At 37.7% G+C, this 21,900-nt stretch overlaps 1 protein-coding gene and 1 long non-coding RNA gene across 6 annotated transcripts in view; one reads left to right on the plus strand and one right to left on the minus strand.

Annotated features, from left to right (window-relative positions):
• Positions 1–605: 605 nt before the first annotated feature.
• Positions 606–2,755, plus strand: LOC134296064 (uncharacterized). Its single transcript, XR_010002634.1, has 2 exons — positions 606–735; positions 2,427–2,755. It is a non-coding gene; the product is annotated as an uncharacterized LOC134296064 (long non-coding RNA).
• Positions 1,264–21,900, minus strand: part of fbln2 (fibulin 2) — a 222,830-nt gene continuing 202,193 nt past the window's right edge. For all 5 annotated transcript variants that reach the window (XM_062969966.1, XM_062969964.1, XM_008115563.3 and 2 more), the window contains 6 exons: positions 16,270–16,398; positions 15,425–15,550; positions 12,316–12,432; positions 12,080–12,208; positions 7,041–7,164; positions 1,264–3,591 (listed from right to left, as the gene is read on the minus strand). In XM_062969966.1, coding sequence (XP_062826036.1) covers positions 3,234–3,591; positions 7,041–7,164; positions 12,080–12,208; positions 12,316–12,432; positions 15,425–15,550; positions 16,270–16,398 — 983 coding nt within the window. In that variant the 3' untranslated portion in view covers positions 1,264–3,233. The remainder of the gene's footprint in view (positions 3,592–7,040; positions 7,165–12,079; positions 12,209–12,315; positions 12,433–15,424; positions 15,551–16,269; positions 16,399–21,900) is intronic.

The following is a 21,900-nucleotide window of genomic DNA, read 5'->3' on the forward strand; positions in this document are numbered from 1 at the left end:
CAAGCTGGAATGTGTCCAAAAGAGGGCAACTAAAATTATCAAGGGTCTGGAAACAAGCCATATGAGCAGCTGCTTAAAAAACTGGGCATATATAGCCTGTAGCAGAGACGGCTGAGAGGAGACAGCAAGGTTGTTTTCTGCTGCCCTGGAGACTAGGACATGGAACAATGGCTTTAAACTACAGGAAAGGAGATTTCACCTGAATATCAGGAAGAACTTCCTCACTGTGAGAGCTGTTCGGCAGTGGAACTTTCTCCCCTGGACTGTGGTGGAGGCTCTTTCTTTGGAGGCTTTTAAGTAGAGGCTGGATGGCCATCTGTCGGGAGTGCTTTGAATGTGTTTTCCTGCTTCTTGGCAGGGGGTTGGACTGGATGGCCCATGAGGTCTCCTCTAACTCTATGATTCTATTATAAGAAATGATGGCATGTGTCCCATTAGTGATATATCCTAGTTGTATCATTGGAATATGTCTTTTTGCCACCTCATCATATGTGGTGAATTTAGCATCCTAGCAAGCTTCCAGGACGCTTCCTTCTCAGAGCCCCAAACTGCCATCACACAACATATGGTGAGTTCTGGCAAGCCTCTGTGGTGGAAGCATCCTGGCAGCATGGCAGAATGCTTCCGTTAGAACACAGGAGGATTCCTGTGTTCCATAGACAACAATGAGGCCAGTTCGAAGGGAAACCACATGGTGACACTTCCCCACATGGGATGTGGAAGCATCAGCTACAGGTGAGGTGGATGCCCTGCTGATTTACCACAGAGGGTGGTGAATTGTCCCATAGGACTTCATCTATATCATGAGGTCCTTGGACATTACAGATGGAGGAATTCAGCATTTCCATTATCTCTATTGCCTTAAACTGCTTGTCACTTGTTCTTTCTGATATGGATGTGTAGTGGGTCATGGTAAACATGAGGTACCTATGAACATCTGGCTTTGACCTTAGACATGTCACATTAAAGGCATTATGTGGGACAGCCCACAAGCCGTCTGGAGGTTCCAAATGAGGACATCATAATTCGGCATCTGGTGACAGGAGCACAGTCAACTAATTCTTGGCTGTCTCTCACTCTTTACTGTGGCCACAAAAGGGAAGGGACAAAAAGAACTTGGTAGGTTTTAAAGTAGGGGAGAGGAGAGCAACGAGTTGTGTAGTTCTGCCTGGGCAAACTTTTATGTCTTATCTCCCAGTGCAGGATCATGGCTGATATGTTGTTGGTTTATATTCAACAATATTTTATAGATTATGTAAATAATAATAATCATCATCATCATCTTTATTTGTATCCTGCCCTATCTCACAAATGTACAACCATGTCAAAGGATGTTCAACAAAGTTTTAGCACTATAGACTGTTTTATCTAACAAAACAAATATTTATTTTAAAATGTTTCTGTTCATTGCTGAATTTCTACAGGTCTTTTGATTATATTAGCTCATTTGGCTCAAAGATATGGACCTCGTTCCAGTTTTCTATAAAAGAAAAGCGATTCAAAACGATTTAGATCTTTCATTGTGTTCTTAACACAATATATGGACTCCATAAGCTGCTGATTAGCTTCTCACATCAATTCACACAATTCAGGCACAAAATAAATCCTTTAGAAAAAAAAATCCTTTAATCTGAACATTCTAATTGAATAGCCATGCAATGTCTTAAGGCAATCTAATACTTTTAGCATCTTGGCTTTGGCATACTTCATCTTTGGCCATTTTCTAGAAAAACTATGATACATCCTGTCTGCACCTAAACATTCCTTGAATGTGTTCCTTCAGAAATGCATTTAATGACAAAGGCAGGCAAGGCCCCCAAACTGCATTGTAAATTTCAGCAAAAAAAAGCACAACACAGAGCCCTTTCCCCTTAAAGATGAACATCCTTCACAATTACTAAATGAGATAAATGTTCAACAAACTCAGACAGAGGACTATGTTTGTATCTTAATTTCCCATTTTCCAAATGAAAACCTGGACATGTGACCAATCAACATCAGAATATGGTCAAGATGGCAAAAGTTATTAATAAGGAAGAAGACACAAACTAGGAGAGACTGTCCGTTTTGTTTGTTTTGGCCTCAGCGTACTTGGAAGGGCAGGACTGAGTTCTGTACAGACACATCTATGTCGCTAGAGTTCAGTTGGATTTACTTCTTCCTGGTAGTTACATAAGATTTCACACACACACATATATGGAATATCTTATAAACCCTGGCATATATATTTAAAGTGGGGTGGATAATATGTAGCCTAGGACTGAAAGTGGATCTCAAGGGTATTCTGTTGCCCTTCAACTCCTCCAAACTTGCCACATCAGCCTGTGCTGCACCTGGAAACATCTGTAAGATAAAATTTTCTCAGGCCAGTGGTTCAAAGCCTGAATGTGGTATCTGACAGCTTCTTGCTTTTTTTTTTTTTTTAGCATGCCAGGACATGGGGATGGTAGGAGGCCCTGAAGCAGAAGTCATGTGTCCCATGGCTTGCTCCAGTAAACAGTGGAATAAAAAGAAAATCTTGAACTGAAAAAAATGGGATTCTGCTCCCAATCCTATGTAGCTATGCCTGCCTACAATAGGTGAGGTAAACAGCACTGCTTTCAGAAATCCTTACTGAGCAAAACAGAGGGAAAGGGGGAAGACGCATAAGCTTACCTCATTACCAATAATTAATTTATGCAAGGCTTCTGTGACCTGGTTGTTTATTTCCATATGCTCAAACTGTTAGTTTTGAATAAAAGTCTACTGAAACATGTTCATCTGCTCTTCTTTTCTGTGGTGTAGGACCCCTAACCCTATTTCAGTATATTACCTCTAGCTCAGGTACTAAATAAAGAATCTTTTGTTAAATAAGGAATGCTCAGGAACAGAAGTATACCTGCGTTCAGAATTTCAGACTGAAACGCTTAAATTTAAGTGGATCATACCATCACCCTAGGTAACTACTGTTGAAGTCATCACTGGAACAGTTCTATAAGAAAGTTTTAAAGGACAGGCTAAATACTGTACATATATTTGCTTTAATGTTGAAAGCCTTCTTTCTTTCTCATTTAGAAATCCAAACTGAACAAAAAAGGATTAATATATTTTAAGTTATTTTTACAAAAACAAAGATAAAAAGCTAGGAAAATAATAAAAGAGACAAGATATAGAATTTCTATCACCATCACAAGCTTTGGTAAAAAGGCTACAAAGCCACAGCACCAATAATCTCCAATGGCAGTCCCTATACTTCAGTATGAATGAGAAGTGATGAAGATATAAATTTTGGCCAGAAAAGTTGTGTATGTCCCTTGGCGCCAAAGCTTCATTTCAACATCTAACAAAAAGTCTTTGGGTTCCTTCACTTGTCGCTGAAGGTAGACAATGCCTGTATAGGAATTCAGCTTTCTGGTGCTGAAGTAGTTATCTTCATTTCCTTTGTTGATTGTAAGGACTATGTTGTCTCCAGCATAAGCAGGCGAGGGACCAATTCGAAAAATATGAGCTGGGACTACAATGTTCGTTTGGAAGTTAAGCTGATAGTAAGTGATTCGCAGTGGAGTGCTTTGGCAATCCAGATAGCTGAAGCAGTTGATCCGTTCACATCTCCTGCGAGAAGAAGAGGAAGAAATATTTAGCACAGCAGGAACTGAGATTCAAATGACACCCATCTGAATGATTTGCAAAGTCTCCACGAAAATACAAACCCACCCACACCCACACACACACACCTCTTTCATGTATTAGGCAAAGACATAGCAGAGCTGCAAATGTTGACTTTTCAATTAACAGCTGCTTGTTCTTCTTTTACAACACTCTTTACACTGATGCAATTGTCAGCATAGCAGCCAAGTATCAAAAGATCATGAACCTTGAAAGAGCCTCTTTTGGACGCACCACAATGAACACATAGAGGAATACAGACAAAGTCATGCTGTGTGCTTTTGCCTGGAAAAGGAATATGTGATTCATCAAAGAGCAGTGACTCTAATCAGGTTGTATGAAACAGAGCTATGTTGACAAAAGGAACTCTTAAAGGCAGCAGGTTTTTTTTTTTAAAAAAACTTTCAAACTGTACAACTGTAGAATGAGAAGGTACCTTACAAAGTCACATCAGTGGTCCACTACCTTTATTTCAGCCTGGAACAGCTCTGGGAGCAGAGCTGGGAAATGATGCTAGACTGCAAGTCCTATCATAATGCAGTCAGTATGTGGAATCTATAGTCCCAAAATATTTTTTCTTACTTCTAGACATTCAGGGCCAGTTTCCAGGGTGTCTGTGCTATCAAGGATCCAATCTCAATTCTCACTATATGATATTTCTCTAATACTACCTACCTTCCTTCCCACCCACCCCCCGCCCCCCTCTTTTTTCTTTCTTTATTTCCCTTTATGGGAGTAATATTTTGTATGTTCTTGGAAAGTTTTCTTTGCTGCAAATGAAACAATTAGTTTGCCTGTGAATTCTTTGTTATTTTTCTTATATTACAATTGTGACCAAAAAACCCCACATGTGGACATGGAAAATGATACCAATATAAAGAAAAGACCAGGAGCTCCATCTCTGTTGAAACAGAGAACAGCTGCACACTGAGAAGGATCAAAGACATGTTGAGATATGCTTCTGAATGGGGAAAAGGCCATAATTCATTGGTGGTTGTTAATTGCTATCTAGATGACTTTGACTTAAAGCAGTTCTATAAATGAGAGACCTGCAAGTCACTCTATCATAAATAGTCCTACTTAGGCATTTGCAAACTCAGAGCCATGGCTTTCTTGATTGAGTCTATTCATCTGTAATGAGGCCTTTCTCTTTTTTATTGCTTTCTACCATATCAAGCAGTATTAGCTTTTGCAGTGAGTCATGTCTACTCATTATATGTCCAAAGCATGACAGTATTGGTTTAGTCATTTTGGCTTCCAGGGAGAGGTCTAGCTTGATTTGCTTTAGAGCCCATTTATTTGTCTTTTTGGCAATCCAGGGTATCTGCAGAACTCTGTACTCATTGGAACAGAACATCTGTGGTACTGTGTATGCAGAAAGCTCAGTTCCTGCAGGTTCAATTCCTTTCAAATCTCAGTGTGCATGGAACTTGGAGAACCATTGCCAGCTAGTGACAATAGTACTGGACTAGGATGACCAAATTCTTTCTCAATATCAGTCTCCATATTGCTAAAGTAGAAGACATCCAACACAGTTGTAAGATGCTAATTAAGCTGCCTCTTTGCACTTTTGCACAGAGAGCCACCTATCACATAAAAGGTTTGATCAGGAATTGGGAAAAATTGTTTCACTTTGCTATTATAAATGAACACATATATTTTACATCTCTCAAGACTGACAATGGATTGGGACACATCTTGCTTAAAAATTATATATTTGAGGCCTATGACTTATTTCATGAGGCTAGAGGTACACAATATCACACATTTCAAATATGTACACAACTAAAGTTGCATACACTCACATAGATTTCATGTAGTGTCAGAAATGCATAAAAAAAGGCCAAACAATTATATACATTTTGAAAAATTAACACAGATGATATACATATATATATTTAGCTTGGACTGAGTCAAACTAGGGATGGGTTGGGAGATTTTTCATAGACCCCGTTGCCTCAGAAAAGCATGCTTTAGACAGTTCTTTGGGGATTGCAGACAGTGAAGCAGAAGCATGGAAGAACTGAATCATAGTTACTTTAAAATCTGTACAGCATATCTAAAGAAAGCAAAACAATGGATCTTCCATCTCAGAAAACAATACAGAAAACAACAGAATCCATGTTTCTTTCTTTTCTTTTCACAAGTCAAAGATGGGGAATAACACCTTGTCATCATTCAGATGTTCATGGATTGCATCTCCCACCAGCATTAGTTAGCATAGTCAATGGTAAAAGGTCACAGAATCATAACATTTGAAGGAATCATGAGGGCTCCTAGTCCAACCCACTGTCAGTGCCGAAATGCAATGCATTGCTGAGAGTTGACTATGTAACCTATATTTCAAACAAATCTAACTACAACCTAAGTTATTTGATTCTACTGCCAAGTAGCTCTTATTATTGGGAAGTTATTTCTATCATTCAGTCAGTGTATTTTTTTTCTTTTAAATTGAACATGTTAAGTTCTACCCTCTGAAAGAGGAGAAAATAAATCTAACCCATCTTCTACTTGACAGCCCTTTCATATTATTCTTCTTTTCCTCTCTAGGCTGCCTATATCCAAATCCCTCATAAGATTCTTTAACACTTTGGTTGTCCTCTTCTGGCCATGTTTCAGATTATTGAATTTTTTCTTAAAATGAAACCGGTACTGTTACTTTTCTTCATTTAGATGAAGCATAGCATAGCACAGGCTTTTTTTTTTTACCACTGAAGGATGCTGCTTTACTGCTGCATCACACTCTTGCCTTCTTTTTAACTACTTGTTTGTTAAAATCTTCAGATCCTTTTCACACATACAGCTATGAATCCAGATGTCCCATATTTGTGTACAGAAGTCATAGCAGCCCAACTGTTATTTCTCTCCAGGAAACTACAGTTCAATACTATATGGAATGCCCCTGTTCCCCATTTTCACCACAGGTATTTGGTAATGGTTTAACCTGTTCTACTTCAGAGAAACCACTGTGGTTCACTTGGCAGGTGATCAGTTCATGAGAGGCCAGGGATTTAGGGTTACCTCTTGGGCAACCTTCTCTAGAGTCACTACTTTATAAGTTCTTGTGGAGATGGAACTCAATAAGGGATGTGCACTCCTCAACAAACTACAGGTCCCAGTATTGGTGAGAATAGTTTAAAGGTCTTTGAAAAAAACCCAGATAATACATGCCTAAATCCTGTTCTTAGTCTCTATTAGAGAAGATCCACTGAATCCATGGTAACTTTATAACTCAATATTTGTGTAAGGCTCAATTGATTCAATGGTTTAGTCTAGTAAGGATCAACATTACAATTAAGTCCAGAAGCAGTAAGAGTGAAACAGAAGCCTATGATCAGGGAGAATAACTACTGAAGACAACATTTTGAATACTCAATTGTAGGAGGTTGACTTACATATCAGACACTTTTCTGTAGTTAGATGGGCACTCAAATAAGAGACATCGGAAGCTGCCTTGAATGTTATAACATGACTCTGATGATGAACAATTGTGAGTTCCCATTGCACATTCATCGATATCTGTATGTGAAATATACAGGAGAGAATACACATCACAATTATAAAGCAGTGTACTTGCAGGCTTCTTCCAAAACTATGGAAAATATGTCATCTATATCAACAGAAACACAAACTTGAAATATGTATCAGTATCTCTATCAAGTCCTGCAGCTCTCAAAGTGCTATTGAGGAACCCAGAACATCTTCCCCAAATACAAGATATACATAATGTGGACTCAACGATCTGTAGTTCTCCCAAGGATGAAGGTATAACTATCTCCCCGAAAAACTCCCAACTATTAAAAAATAATTATGAAAAAACCTGGAAAAGCATAAAGAAAGATTTAGAATCTTGGAAGAATTTAAAAATCTCATTATGGGGTAGAATATCCACAGTGAAAATGAACATACTTCCGAAAATGTTATTCCTATTTCAATGTTTACCAGTACTAAGATGCCAAAAAAACCTTTACAATATGGAACAAAGATTTGAGTAATTTTATCTGACAGGGGAAGAAACCCAAATAAAAATGAAAAACATAATTGATGATAAAAGAAGGGGAGGCTTTGCCATGCCTGATCTAAAAACATACTACGAAGCTAGTAATCTAATTTTGATAAAGGAATGGATTCAACTAAAAAATAGAAAAATCTTGATGGCAGAAACGTTTGATTTATGCACATACTGGCATTCATACATTTGGTATGACAGAATTAAAGTGGAAAAAAACTTCTGCAACCATTTTATTAGATCGGCCCTCATAAAAACCTGGAACAAATATAAGTTAAGAATGTATAATAAAACCCCGAGATAGTTATCCCCCCCCTTAGAGGCTGTTCAAGGAAGACTTCTAGGGTGGTTCCAATGGCCTAAATATGAAGACCTACTAAAGACACAAGGGTCGGAATTTATATTAAAATCCCAACAGGAATTAAAGGAAGAACATTTAAATATCACATGGCTACAATACAGTCAACTCAAAAATATTACAAAAAAGATAAGACAAGGGGTTTCATGGGGGGGAAATTCATGGGATAAAATTTTATTTTCAGAAGGAAAACTAATTTCAAGGATCTATAAAATTCTACTGGAATGGAATACTGAATTGGAATTGGTAAAAAATAATATGATTAAATGGTCCAAAGATCTAGGAAGACCGATACAAATGGAGGAATGGGAGGCCTGCTGAGGTAGGAAAATTAGATTCACATATGCCTACCAATTAAAAGAAAACTGGATGAAAATGTTTTATAGGTGGCATATTACCCCCCCAAAATTAGGCATGATCAATAAAAGTAAGAACCCTAAATGTTGGAAATGCGAAGAAGAAGAAAGCACATACCACCACATTTGGTAGAAATATAAAAAAGCCAAGAAGTATTGGGCCATGATACATGAAATTATCCAAAAAATGTTAGACACCAAATTAAAAAAACTCCAAGAACTATACCTATTAGGAATTTTTAAAGAATCCCGAGACACAAATGAGGAGAAATTAATGACCCATTTTAATACGTCGGCCAGAATTACTTACGCCAGATACTGGAGGCAAAAAGAAATCCCTAGGAAAGAGAAGTGGCTAACTAAACTATTTGAAATAAAGACTATGGATAGATTAACTTACCTAATAGCAAAATATCAGGGAAGACCAAGGAAAAAACAGATTGGCAACAAGTAGAAAGATATTTAAACACAAATAAAATTGCAAAAAAGGACAACCAAAGAATCAAATAAAATGATCTAAATAGGATAATTAGAACAGAACATCAATATTGAATAATACGTTAGCGCTCCCACCCAAATTATGAAGAAGGAATCAAAAAGCGAAAATTATGATCGAAGAAGCAAATGAAGATAAAGGAGAAAGAAACCTCATCAGAGAAAGCAAGACCTCTCCGACCGTGAAATGGAAGTCAAACCACCAATATTTTAATCACGTTCCTGTTACTTTCTTTTACAACCCCTCCCCCCTGCCCCTTACCTACCTAACCTATCCTCTACTTCTCCACACCCCCTCCTCATCCCCAGGTCCACCGCAATCTCCCCCCCCTACCTATCCGTCACCCTTTAACCCATTTCCCTCCCCTCGCATTCAGCCCGGCCCCCTCCATACCCCTTTCTTTTATGTATGTAATAAAGCAATTTAAAAAAAAAAAGGATGGAGGCCATTTTGAACTGAGAACAGCCTCCATCCCCCATGATCCCATGGGACTCCCAGGACCAGCAACAGTTCACCCATCATGAAATTTCAAAACAGGACAGTATCAGTGAATGGGAATATTTGTGTATAAAGCTTGTGAAGGTAGTTTTACACTTTTACCCTCAAGCACCTATGCTGTACAAGTGTCCCTTTTATGCAAATTGAATAAAGCCTCTGTTGTTTGCTTTCATCCTGGTGGAGTCTTCAGTTCCTGATTCCTGATTCGCTATCCACGCTAGCTAGCTTGCCAGGCATCCCTTAGGGCTTACAAGAACTGCAAATTCTGGCATCAAAAACTATCTGGTTTCTTCATCAGATTTCTAATGCTAGAGACAATGAGTCTTCATGGATCGCCTAGTTTGTGTATTTTTAGCAATAGATAGAAAATGCCTGGATTGGGCTCTTGGAGTGTGTCTGTATATTGATGAGAATTCTCCAAGTAATTTGTGTAGGTCCTTTAGAGGGTTTTTGAAAATATTTTCTAAAATGTAGTTTTGCACTATTGTCTCTCACTGCTATAACCCTCACTGTTGGGGTATATTGCTATATGCAACCAGTTCTCAGGCCATAAGCCACCCATACTCCAATCTACCGATTTCCTGAGAAAAATACAGAAAAGTTACCATAGTGTCCCAGAGAACACCATTCCATCTACTATGGACATGAAACTCTTACTTACCAGCATCTCACACCAGAATGGACTATAAGCAATCAAGAATACCATTTTTGAACAATGATTTTAAAAACAGTATTATGTAAGATAATGCAATATAGTTTAATGTAATATAATACTGCTATTTCTCTTCTTTTTGAGTCTGCCTTTCATTGGCACCATATTCAGACACATGTTGCTAATAATATTTTTCCCCTTTGCATATACTTCTTTATATTATTTGAAGGATTGGTAAAGTACTGCTGTTTCTGATTTTCAAAAAAGCCACAGTCTCACACGTGAAGTTGCTTATAGTTCCACAGCAAAGGAGATGATTTTGACAAATATATTTAGAATCATAAAATATACCTATTTTGTTAAGGAGACACAAAACTAATGGTTGATGACAAAATATTAAACTGTGGTTCTGAAGATATAAAAACCAGATGCAATGAATTTAGTTCAAGCAGAAAAAAGGGGGGAAAGGGGGGTCACTTCAGTTTTTGTAGCCACACAGAAAATTCTGAAATGTCTAGACAGCCTTCAAAGGTCTGCAAATAAAATAAATTTTACCAGACAATCCATGTGGCAAAGCACTGCAGTGAAATGTGCTAGTTGTCATACAGGAGACTGGCTCCTAAAGAATTACCATAGTCTTCCTTGATGGTCAAGAAGCATGGAGTGTGGCTTGGTTGAAAAGCCCAAAGAATAATTTTAAAGAGGAAGTCAAAGAGAATTAATGTAAATTAAGCCCCTCCTCAATGATTCTGAAAACTAGGTGAAAAGGTAAATTGTTTCCATATGGTATTCTATGTCACGGAAATGATTTACTTCTCAATCTTTGCTCTCTGAAGCTTTACCACACAGCTTTGAAAACAATGATCCATAACATAAAACTTTACCATGCCAGTTCAAACAAATTAGCTTGAATTCACAAAGTCATATAAGGGGCATGAATAAAAGAAGAAGAAAAAAAGGGGGGAAGCCTTTATTAAATCTCGGTATAAAAAAAAATTCTAAGATACACATTTCTTTTTGTTCATTCTCCCTATACCAGGGATCCAAGCTTTCCCTACAAATCTGTCCCATATTTAAGATTTCTGCAGTCTGCAAGTGGATGTAACATTCAAACAGATTGTATGCCATGTATGCATAACATCATAAGTCTGATTTCTCATTAATAGTTTCTATTCTACTCCAGTGCCACAGCTGTAAAGAGGCTTCAAGAAGTCATATATGAATTATTCAATCTCACTCCTCTTTGAAAAGAAGTAAAAAAATAACAATAATATCGATCAAGCCACTAAAGACTGGGACAATATTCCAAATATTAAACATTGGAAATCTTCAATTAAAGCCTACTAGAACCTGCAGATAAAAAACGTATCCTCAACTAAACACGTGAAAATCTAAAACCCCTTTAGGCTTCAGTGAGTCAGTAATTCTAGTAGAGGTTATCTCTGTTCAATGTGTTGTTATGTGCCTTTAAGTTGAGACTGACTTATGATGATCTTATCATAGGATGTTCTAGACAGGATTTATTGAGAATAGGTTTGCCATTGCATCCCTGTGAGACTGAAAGTGTGTGAGTTGTCTGAGATCGTCCAGTTGTTTCCTATGGCCAAGTGGGGATTGAAGCCCTGGTCTCCAGAGATGTAGTCCAACAGTCAAACCATTACACCACACTTGCTCATTAAAAAGGAATACTTTAGGATTTCAGGCTGAATTAATCCTTAACCTTCATGGTTAATCTGGATCTTCATTAGACCACCTATATGTGAATGTTTAATCTGGGTCTTCATATGGACCACATATGATATTATCCATTATACAGCAGAAGGCAAATTTCTATACAATGATCTACACCTCTCTTTCCCTGATTATAGCACTATAAAGAGAAATTGTGCCTTGACACGGAAAACAAGCAAAACAGATAACTGCATTCTTACATACATGAGAAATCTTTCCTTTCCTTTCATCCCTCATTTCTTCCTTCTTTCCATATTGCTTTCTAGAGCTTCCACTATATTAGATGTAACAGTAGAAATTTAAGGAAACAGAAGCACCTTAATCCCTTTCTTACCTCGACAGGTCCTTCCATTTGCTGACATTGTATATCCTTGGTCAGGACAAGCACACTGATAACTTCCAGGCATATTTAGGCAGCGGAAAGTGCACAGAATACCTGCGCTTTGTGCACATTCATCAATATCTGCAACGAAGACAATGACAAATATATAAGCATAGGTCTAGTTACTCTCCCAACAGGACTCTCCCAACAGTCCAAGAGTATTGGTATTAGAGATTTCCAGGGCATACCTTTACAAGCATGACCATCTTCTGCTAACTGATAGCCTTGCCTGCAGTAACACTGATACGAACCATAAATGTTAGCACATTCCTGACTGCATGGATTGTTGTCACATTCATTGACATCTGCGTAAAAGAGTAAATATAGAAATCATGTTTAATCAGTCCAATCACTGCTATCAAACAGATTAGATTAATATATCATCTGCACTCTTTCCTGGACACATCAGATCTGGCAATATGCCTTGACTGCATACCTTTGGATTACTGTACAATATTGTATTGGGGGGGGTACCTTTGGAAACTGTTACAAAACATAAGCAAGTCTAAAATGTTTCAAGAAGACTGGTTCTATTTTCAGGCAGAATTCAAAGAGCTGGTCACATCCTATAAAGCTCTATACAGGATTTAACTACACGAGCCTTCCTGAGCTTTATGATCTTCAGGTTATGCCTTTCTCTTGGTCCCATCACTGTCACAGGTATATATGATGGGAACATATAACTGTTTCCAGGCTACAGAATTTCATCCCACAGAAGGCCAAATTGCCCCATATCTGATCTATTTTTGCAGGTCAGCCTTTGCTATTTAAGTAGTTATGATAAAGGGGTCTTTTTTAATAGAGTGTACTTTTATCTGTATGTGTGCCTTCAAGTTGCCTGTTGATTTATGGCAACCCCATATATTTCATAGGGTTTGCATGGTTTTGTCCATTCCTTCCTCTGAAATACAGCCTAGCACATGGTATTCCCTAGGGCTGTGCAAAATTATCGTTAGTCCTTAAAAGTCAGATTTCTGACACACTAGGGTGTGGCCCGCGCCAAAAACTTAAGAATCAAAACGTACCCAATGCTTTTTCATTTGATTTTTGTAAACCTTGGCAGTCAGTTTAATTTTCAGTGCAAGCAAGCAAAACAAAGCCAAAAAGGCTGCCATTCCTCTTTAAATGAATGGGCACTTGCCATTAGGAGAAGAAAGTAGCAGGGAGAAAACAGAGTTCGCTGGGAAAAAAGATTAAGAAAGCACAGATTCTGGGAAATGTTGTTTGGGAAGGTGAGGAGACCTATGCCAGAGAATTCAAAATGCCCTTCCCTAAACTAAATTTCCCCAAATTCTGCTCAGCATCGGAAAGCCCCAGCCGGGAGATTTGTCCCTCCATAGCAGCAGCTAGCCAGAGTTCAAATAAACTGTTGAATCGGCAAAGAGGAGGGATGACTGATACTTCTAGTAAGTAAATCTCTGTGCTGGGCTGGGAAGAAATCCCTAAATGGAAGTCTATTATTGGTTAATATGAGAGACATTCAATGAGATAGCTATTGTGGCTTTTTTTTTACAAGATTTAATCAAAACATTAAAAAAAATCCCTAAAATCAGTAGATGTATGAATATGTCTGAAAATTGGAGGGAAGTATCCCATTACCTTATGTCATTGTATAGAAAATCCAAAGAGATAGCTATTGTAGTTTTTGAAAATTCCCCCCAAAATCCATGGATAAGTGAAACATTCTGAAACTTGATGAACAAACTGTGGTGAATGTGTTCTACCATTATAGCAAGTTTCACACCAATCACTGTAAACATGAGGAAGAAAGGAGTCTTTGAAGTTTCCCCACATGAACAATTACTATAATGAAAAACTAACAAAATTTCATTTCTCAAAAATTTCTCTAACAACACCTATATGCACAAATTTTGCGCCCCCTAATTTTGTAATGAAATGTTTTGAAACAATTTTTATCAATCACACAGTGCTAGTTTTCATGTGTGGTCTCCCATCCAAATACTAACATGGGCCGATCCTGTTTAGCTTCTAAGATCAGATGGGATCCAGAGCCTTTAGCGTAGGCTCTGACCTTTACATTTACCAAGTTTTAAACTTATTTTAAAATGTTTTAAATTAAAATGTTTTACTATAATTCTTCATTTTTTCTATACCCGTTCAGTCTTGTTTTAGTTGTATTTTGTTTTGTAAACTGCTTTGGATCTTGCATTGGAAAAAAGGCAAGATGTTAATTAAATAAATATTTAGAAAAAAATAATGTTTCTGTTATTGACAATATTACTGAAAGATGGATGGCACCAGTTGTAGATGATTGCTACTGTATCGCAAGGATATAATTCTAAAATTTTCTTCTCAAAGGAAGCAACAAGTAATTTTAGCAATCTTCGTCTTACTGCAAATATGAGGGCTATCCACAAAGTAGGTTACGTTTTGGATTTTAAAAAGGACAAAGTATAGGAGAAACCATTTACCATATGCAGCTGAAAGACACATACCAATACTATAATCTCATGTACTCCCCATTGAAATGTAGGCACGTCTCATATAGATAAATGAGTTTGAAAAGTACTTCTCCAGTAAATTCCCCACTTGTGTCCTCAGCCCTTCCCCCTTCTCCCTTTCTGCAGCGTAACCAAAACACCACGCTGCCAGCCACGCCCCCATTGTTGGAAACGGAGGAGAGAGGTGGCAAATTTACTGGGGCAGACCATTTCAAACTCATTTATCTATATGAGACGTGCCTAGATTTCAATGGGGATTACCTGAGATTGTATTATTGAGATGTGTCTTTCAGCTGCATATGATAAATGATTTCTCCTATACTTTGTCCTTTTAAAAATCCAAAACCTAACCTACTTTGTGGATAGCTCTCGTACTATTTGCAGTTTGAGATTTATTCTGTTCACAATTTATGTATGGTAGCAATGGGAGGGAATGTAATAGAACCCAGAAAAAATGCAAAATTTTAGGAGAAGGGTCATGGTTTGAATCTTTCTGGACCCTTTTCATCCTTTCCCACTTCCATAATTGAATAAATATGCTTTCTTCAAGAAGTCTTAATACATCTAAAGAAGAACCAAACACACTCATGCAAAGATGAAAAACAGTCCTAAAGGTGCTACCAAAGATAGTTTTTCCCTCTTCTTACCTTCCCCCATTTAAAGATAAATATAGTTTATTTTTTGTTGATTAAGCACATGTAAAGCCACTAATTTCTTAGTTGAGTTGTAGTGTTTTTGCTTACAAAGCCCACATTGTTCATATTTTAATGCTACAAGTAGTTTGTATAGTAGTTTGCATACATGCATTACTTTGAAAGAGTTAGTAGGTAGATACCTTCACAGTGCTTCCCATCATAACCCAAACGAAAGCCCAAAGAACAGGAACAATGGTAGGACCCAGGAGTATTTTCACAAGAGTGTTGACAGAGTCGACCTGGATAATTCCAGCATTCATTTATATCTACCACAAAGGAAGTGTCAGCATCAACATAAAACACATTTGAGAGATAAAAAGAAATAGCAAATACATTTAGACATTTATTTGTATAAAGGCATTTATCTCAGACGTTGTATTTCCCTACTCTAATTAGTATGAATAAATCATGAATCTATAATTAGAAGTGTACAGTCCTTTCCTTTTTGTGTATTTGCCCTCCATGTCCTCAGATATTCATGGATTTCTCTCTCTCTCCAATGAGTAAATACTAATTTTCATTGAATATGAAAATTCATCCGAAAAAAGTTTTACATATAAATAATTTATTACACATTTTTGCATGAACAAGGCCATATATATATATATATATATATATATATATATATATTTCAGAAACTGAACTTTAAAGCATCAATATCCAATAGGATCAATTTTCTTGGAAAATATGAAGATATTGTACGTCTGCGTGCTCTTCATATGCATGGGGGTGCATAGTCTATATAGGTAGGATGTTTTAACTTACAGATAAGAACTAGAGGACTAGGTTACCCCTGTAACATTTTATTAATAGCATGACTGATAAATAGCCAAACTGGTGTTTGTGTATGAAGCAATTCTATTATCTCTTTCTTTGAGCACTAGTGCTGGAAAAATAATAATTGGGCTGGAAACAACACGTAAATACTAACCGGAGTACATGTCTCATCAATCAGCAATATAATCCCTTCTTGTGCTATACATACCAATGCAAGTTCTACTGAATGAATCATACTGATATCCCATCTTGCAGTCACAGCGGTAAGCCCCAGGTAGATTGTGACAAATCTGTCCCTCTCCACAGCGGTGGACACCGGTCTGACATTCATCAACATCTGCGGAAGCAAATTGTAGCAATTACTCTCACTGCAGTGGGCCAAGCTGCTGGTCACTCTCTGAATATCACAGTTTGTAGCCTGCTGTATTGAAAGAAGAAGCTTTGCATCATGAGAATAAAAACAGGACAGAAGCACAGTTAACTTTATTCTGCTGCTGCAGGAAAATCTGATTAGCCAGTCCCCTCTTGCCAAATCTGGCTTCATGCAGTTCTATATTTCTCCATGGATATGCACAGTGGTTGAAAAATTAAATGACAATGCAGTTTGCAAGGCCTGTTTCATTTATAACAAAAGATTTTACCACACCTAACAAAAGTCCCCTTAATATCATTAGAATAGGTACCTTCACACTGACATATCATCCAGTGTTGATTGTGATGTTCTAATGCAAGAGTCCTCAAACTTTTTAAGCAGAGGGCTGGTCCACAATCCTTCAGTCTGTTGAGGGGCCAGGTAAGTTATCTTGGAGGGGTGCATCCAGCCCACGGGCCTTAGTTTGGAGACTCCTGCTCTAATGTATTAGGGCATCATTTTCCAAGATTGAATGGAGATGTCTTTCCATATGAAAGTATTCTAAGTGGAGTGCCTGACATAAACCCTTTCTTGCACTCAGATATACCAAGATATACAAAAAATGGCATTGTTAAGGCTACCGTCCTGCTAACAACAGCAAGTAATGTAATTAGAGAGCAATTGGTAACTAGGAGATATGATTGACAACAGGCTTGTGGCTTGAATTAGAGTCATTTTCCTCAAATGCAGCAATATATAGCCAAGATCATGGATGCATTCTTTTAAATGATCAGTTCTCACAGGAGAGAACATATATGTTTGTCAATTTTCTCCTCACTGTTCAATCCTTTTTCAAAGCTTTTCAGATTTTTCACCATTTCTCCTGTTCCTCCAGGATCATGCAGTGAAGATCATAAAGGCTTTAGCTTTTGTTGATTCTTGCTTGGTTTCCACCTTTCTGCCCATTGGTATGTGATGTGGAAGGAAATATATTATAATGGAGGCTATAACTGGTTGTTTCTCTCTACAGTTGTGATTTTAAATTACAACTGAGGTCAGGCACTTTTTTTGCATTCTTGTCGTTTAATTGTCTAAGATAAAGGCTTTTAGTGTAATTATTTTTTATTCAAGAACTTTTTCTTTTTATTTTAATTCAAATTTAATGTTGTTCTTAGTTGTAGGGTTACTGATGTTATTTTGTATTATTTTGATCTGTGTAAATTTGATTATGGCATTGAATATTTGTTTTGTTTTTTGTATGTCAACTGCTTTGAGTCCCCTCGGGGAGAGAGGGCAGTCTATAAATAAAGTATTTATTATTATTTATTATTATTACAGAGTAATAAGGGCTGGGGGTTAGCCAAGAGAGGTGGATTATACTCCTGCCTATATTCTGATTGCTGGTTCATGATGATGCACATGTGCTTGATATCAGATAAAACCACACAGCCACTCCCCTGCCCTTCTGTCTTCTTACCTATCACTGCCCATGTTGTGGAATAAGAAGTAGATGGTTCTCACCTAGGGGAACAAATAGTCCTTCAGACTATCTGCGGATTGAAGGAAAAATGAGGAAGGAGTTTGAGGATGATTCCCCTCACTGAGGCTGATACTCAGAAAAGCCTTTCTTCTTTTCTGGACAGACCACAGTTTAATCCGAACCACGATGGCCATGAAAATCACTCCCAAACCCAAACTCCAAGGAAGAAAGATAAGGGGTAAAATGAACACCCAAGCCCTTCCTCCCTCCCCTCCCTGGGAACAGTTTACCAATTTTGCTGTACTTATTCTGATTATTCAATCATGGTAAAGTAAAGGTAAAGGTTTCCCCTGACGTTAAGTCCAGTCGTGTTCGACTCTGGGGGTTGGTGCTTATCTCCATTTCTAATCTGAAGAGCCGGCATTGTCCATAGACACCTCCAAGGTCATGTGGCCAGCATGACTGCATGGAGTGCTGTTACCTTCGCGCCGGAGAAGTACCTATTGATCTACTCACATTTGCATGTTGGCAGGAGCTGGGGCTAACAGTAGGCACTCACTCATTCCACTCCCGGGATTTGAAACTGGGACCTTTTGGTCTGCAAGTTCAGCAGCTCAGCGCTTTAATAAACTGTTCCACCAGGGGTCCCCATTTCAATCATGAGGGCAATATAAAAATATGAGGATAATATTGTTTAATTCCTTATATTTATATTTCCCCTTTATTCTAGAAATTAAACCTTTCCATTTTGCCAACCTTTCCTTTCGCTAATATAATCTTGGAGAACATTTGCCAAGCAATAGTGTGGGGAAATAACAGAGTCTTTAAAGTCCAATGTAGCTTGACAACAAGGCTGGAAAATAAACTTGATTCTTGGCTAAATCCGTGACTAGAAGACAAGGCAAACATGAAACATGAACAGAGTCCGTGGTGAGTCCGTGAGACAAGACAAGGCTGGAAACTTGATCCGGGAAGCAAGGAACTGGAATTACGAAGTCCACACACGATCTCTCTCCTCAAGCTGAACAATTGACTCTGCAAAGTATCCCTGGCGCTTAGCACCTATATTGGGTCTCGTTTTCCCGCCAACAGAACTCTTTCCCTAGAGAACGAGAAGCGAAACCCAACTCTGTCCAGATGCATGACTCCTTAGAATTTCCCAAGGGAAGCAGACCTAATCAGCCATTTGTTTGGCAGCAATTCTCATGCTTCTGCGATTAGCCTCTCTGGCTCCTCTATCTCTAGAGTAATTCTCCCTCCGGGAAAACGGGGGTGAGTTCTGCCCAAGGCCTGTTTGGCTGAATTCTTGTGGGCAAACATCAACATCCTGCAGGTGAGGAGGCTCCGGCTCTTGCTGAACCGGCGAAAATCCCATGTTTTCCTCTTCGTCTGCCACAATAGTACTAGGAACAGGACTACAAGGCCCATGAGTCATCACATCTATTATTAACCTCTATTAAGTTCCACTTCCTAAAATTTATTTTGCAGGTTGCTCCTGAGTTCTATGTTCCTTTACTCTTCGTTTTTTGTACAGTTGTAAGTTCAAGTCCTTGCCTACTATTATATCTCCTGATGCTTGTTGTCCTATTTTTGAGCAGATTTTGTTTATGAATTTGATTTGTCTCTGATTGGAGGCATGCATGCTTGCTATTGATACCTGAATATTGTTTATTTTACCGATGATCATTATAAATCTACTTTTAGTGTTTTTAATTACCTTTACTATTTCAAAATGTAGATTATCCTTTATGAGTATGGCCTCACCTCTGGATTTACTTGTACCCCTTGATTCAAACTGTAGTTCCCAGTTTCTATTATTTAGCAATTTTTATTTATCCTTTTTTGTGTGCGTTTCCTGTAATAACACCACATTTACTTGATTTTCCTTTACATTTTTGGATAATATGTGTCTCAACCAATGTTGAAAGGCCATTTGTGTTTACTGACAATATTCAGTTCACCCATCGTAATTGGTTTGGTCATTTGACAAACTCCTCATTATTTTATTAATCAATGTTCCTTCTCTATTCTTAACTGTTCACTCCCACTTCTCCCATCATTCCCTTCCCTCCCATTTATCACCTACCCCCATACCGCCCTCTGGCTTCTGATTCCCACCTCTGAACCAAGGGAGGAATGGCTGAGTGGGTTCTACTCGCCTTCATCCAGATAACTCACTGGGGATGAGCTTCCCTATCCCCCTCCCTGTCCTCTGTTTAGACCCCCCCCCCAAAAAATGGAATAAATTATATCAATTAGTGTCCTGCCCTTAAGTGGCAATCAGTTGTCAAGTGTTCCTAATGTAGAGTCACATAGGCCTCATATGGAGCCTTTTCTCGTCAGAGTCTCTGGCTTTAATATCAAAATTCCCTCCCATCTGAAAGGCAGGGATTCTTATATTACTAACATCACACACAGACTTTATAGTTTGAGATAGATCTAGTTATTCTAATTATCTACACAGTTTGTGATTCATTCTTTAGATTGTACTTTATACAAATGTCTTTGTGAATATGCTGTAGTCCAATTTTTCTAACTATCTATATATATTATGGTTTATACACACTGTTTTTAGACTGTGATTGAGATGAAATGATTGTAGTCTCCACTGTCTTATTTGTCTGATTTATCTCTGCTTCTCATTCCAATTCTGTTTGAGTTTATTTGTTTTTCCTTGTTCCCTGTTCTTTGTCTCTTTCTGGTATCCACAACTCTTTTCTCAATATCTTCTTCTGGGTTATCAGCTTGATTTCCCCCTTCATCTGAAGCTGATCAGTTGTCATCCTTCCTGGCCATGTTGGTGAAATCATTTGCTCACCTTCTTCTTGGGTTGTTGCTATAAATTTTCCACCATCCTTGTGGCAGGAAATCCACAAGTAACTCTAAGTCCAGCTGCAGCCAATCTTCTTGTTATGTGACAGAGAAATATTAGGTTCTGGCCATGCACCTATGCAGACAAGGGGATGTATACACCTATTTATGTAATTATCATATTCACTCAAGGTAACCTCATATTTGGTTCTAAAGAAGAGAAAAATCTGGATATAAACTTTGGTGAAGGGAAGAAGAAATCTGAAATCCTTTGTCAATGTAGAAATTGATGGGAAAAACTGGATTTGGTTATACATATTTCCTGGCCATTTTATTTATTTTCTAATGCAGTCTCTTTTTTAAAAAGCCTAACAATGTATGAATCAATAAAAGGGCAGATCAAGAGTTTCATTAAAGTGCTCTTTTGGCTTCTTCCTTGCATCAGAGCAAGCATTACAAAGTTAATTTGAATACAGATTTAAATCTGCAAATTAGCAACTTTAGTTGCCATTAATTCATTGGTTCAGCCTTTTGATTAGTTCCTGTGAAATTGTGTATTTCACTGTGTCTTGCCTTTAATTAGGCCCAGAACATTATTCAGTCAGAAGTGCACCATATTTCATGACAGCTACAGTATTTTTCAATTAAACGCACAAGGAAAGTGCTGCTAACCAATCTAGAGAATTAAGGAGAAAGAACATTCTTGGGAAGATGAATTTACTAAACAAAAAGATGTGACCACACACTTTTGCTGCAGACATGTCCAGATGATATATGTCTATTACCATAAATTAATCCAATTTAAAACCTAATTGTCCATACCTCTCACAAAAGGAAAGAATGAAATAGTGGGTTAGGGTACAATTAGAATGTATATATGTTCACTGTTTATGTTCCTTTCTTATTTAAAGAAATCATACTAGAATATTTAGATTTTAAGAAAAGTGGTTTATTTATGTCCAGAAGGCAACATGATTTTAAGTACTCTACCTTATTAACAATTGTAAATGACATCTTATAAACTTTTCATTTTAAAAATCAAAGCTTTCTGTTAGAGTTAGCAACTTGTCTGTGCCTTTTGCAATATGGTGATTTTTTGTTTTACCATCCACTCTTTTCCTGCATCAATTTAATCCGTCACCATTTTCTTTTCTTTTTCATCTCCACAGCACCATGTGTTGGAATATGCAAACGTA

This window comes from Anolis carolinensis, chromosome 2 (assembly GCF_035594765.1).
Source record: "Anolis carolinensis isolate JA03-04 chromosome 2, rAnoCar3.1.pri, whole genome shotgun sequence".
In the NCBI taxonomy this organism is placed as follows: Eukaryota; Metazoa; Chordata; class Lepidosauria; order Squamata; family Dactyloidae; genus Anolis; species Anolis carolinensis.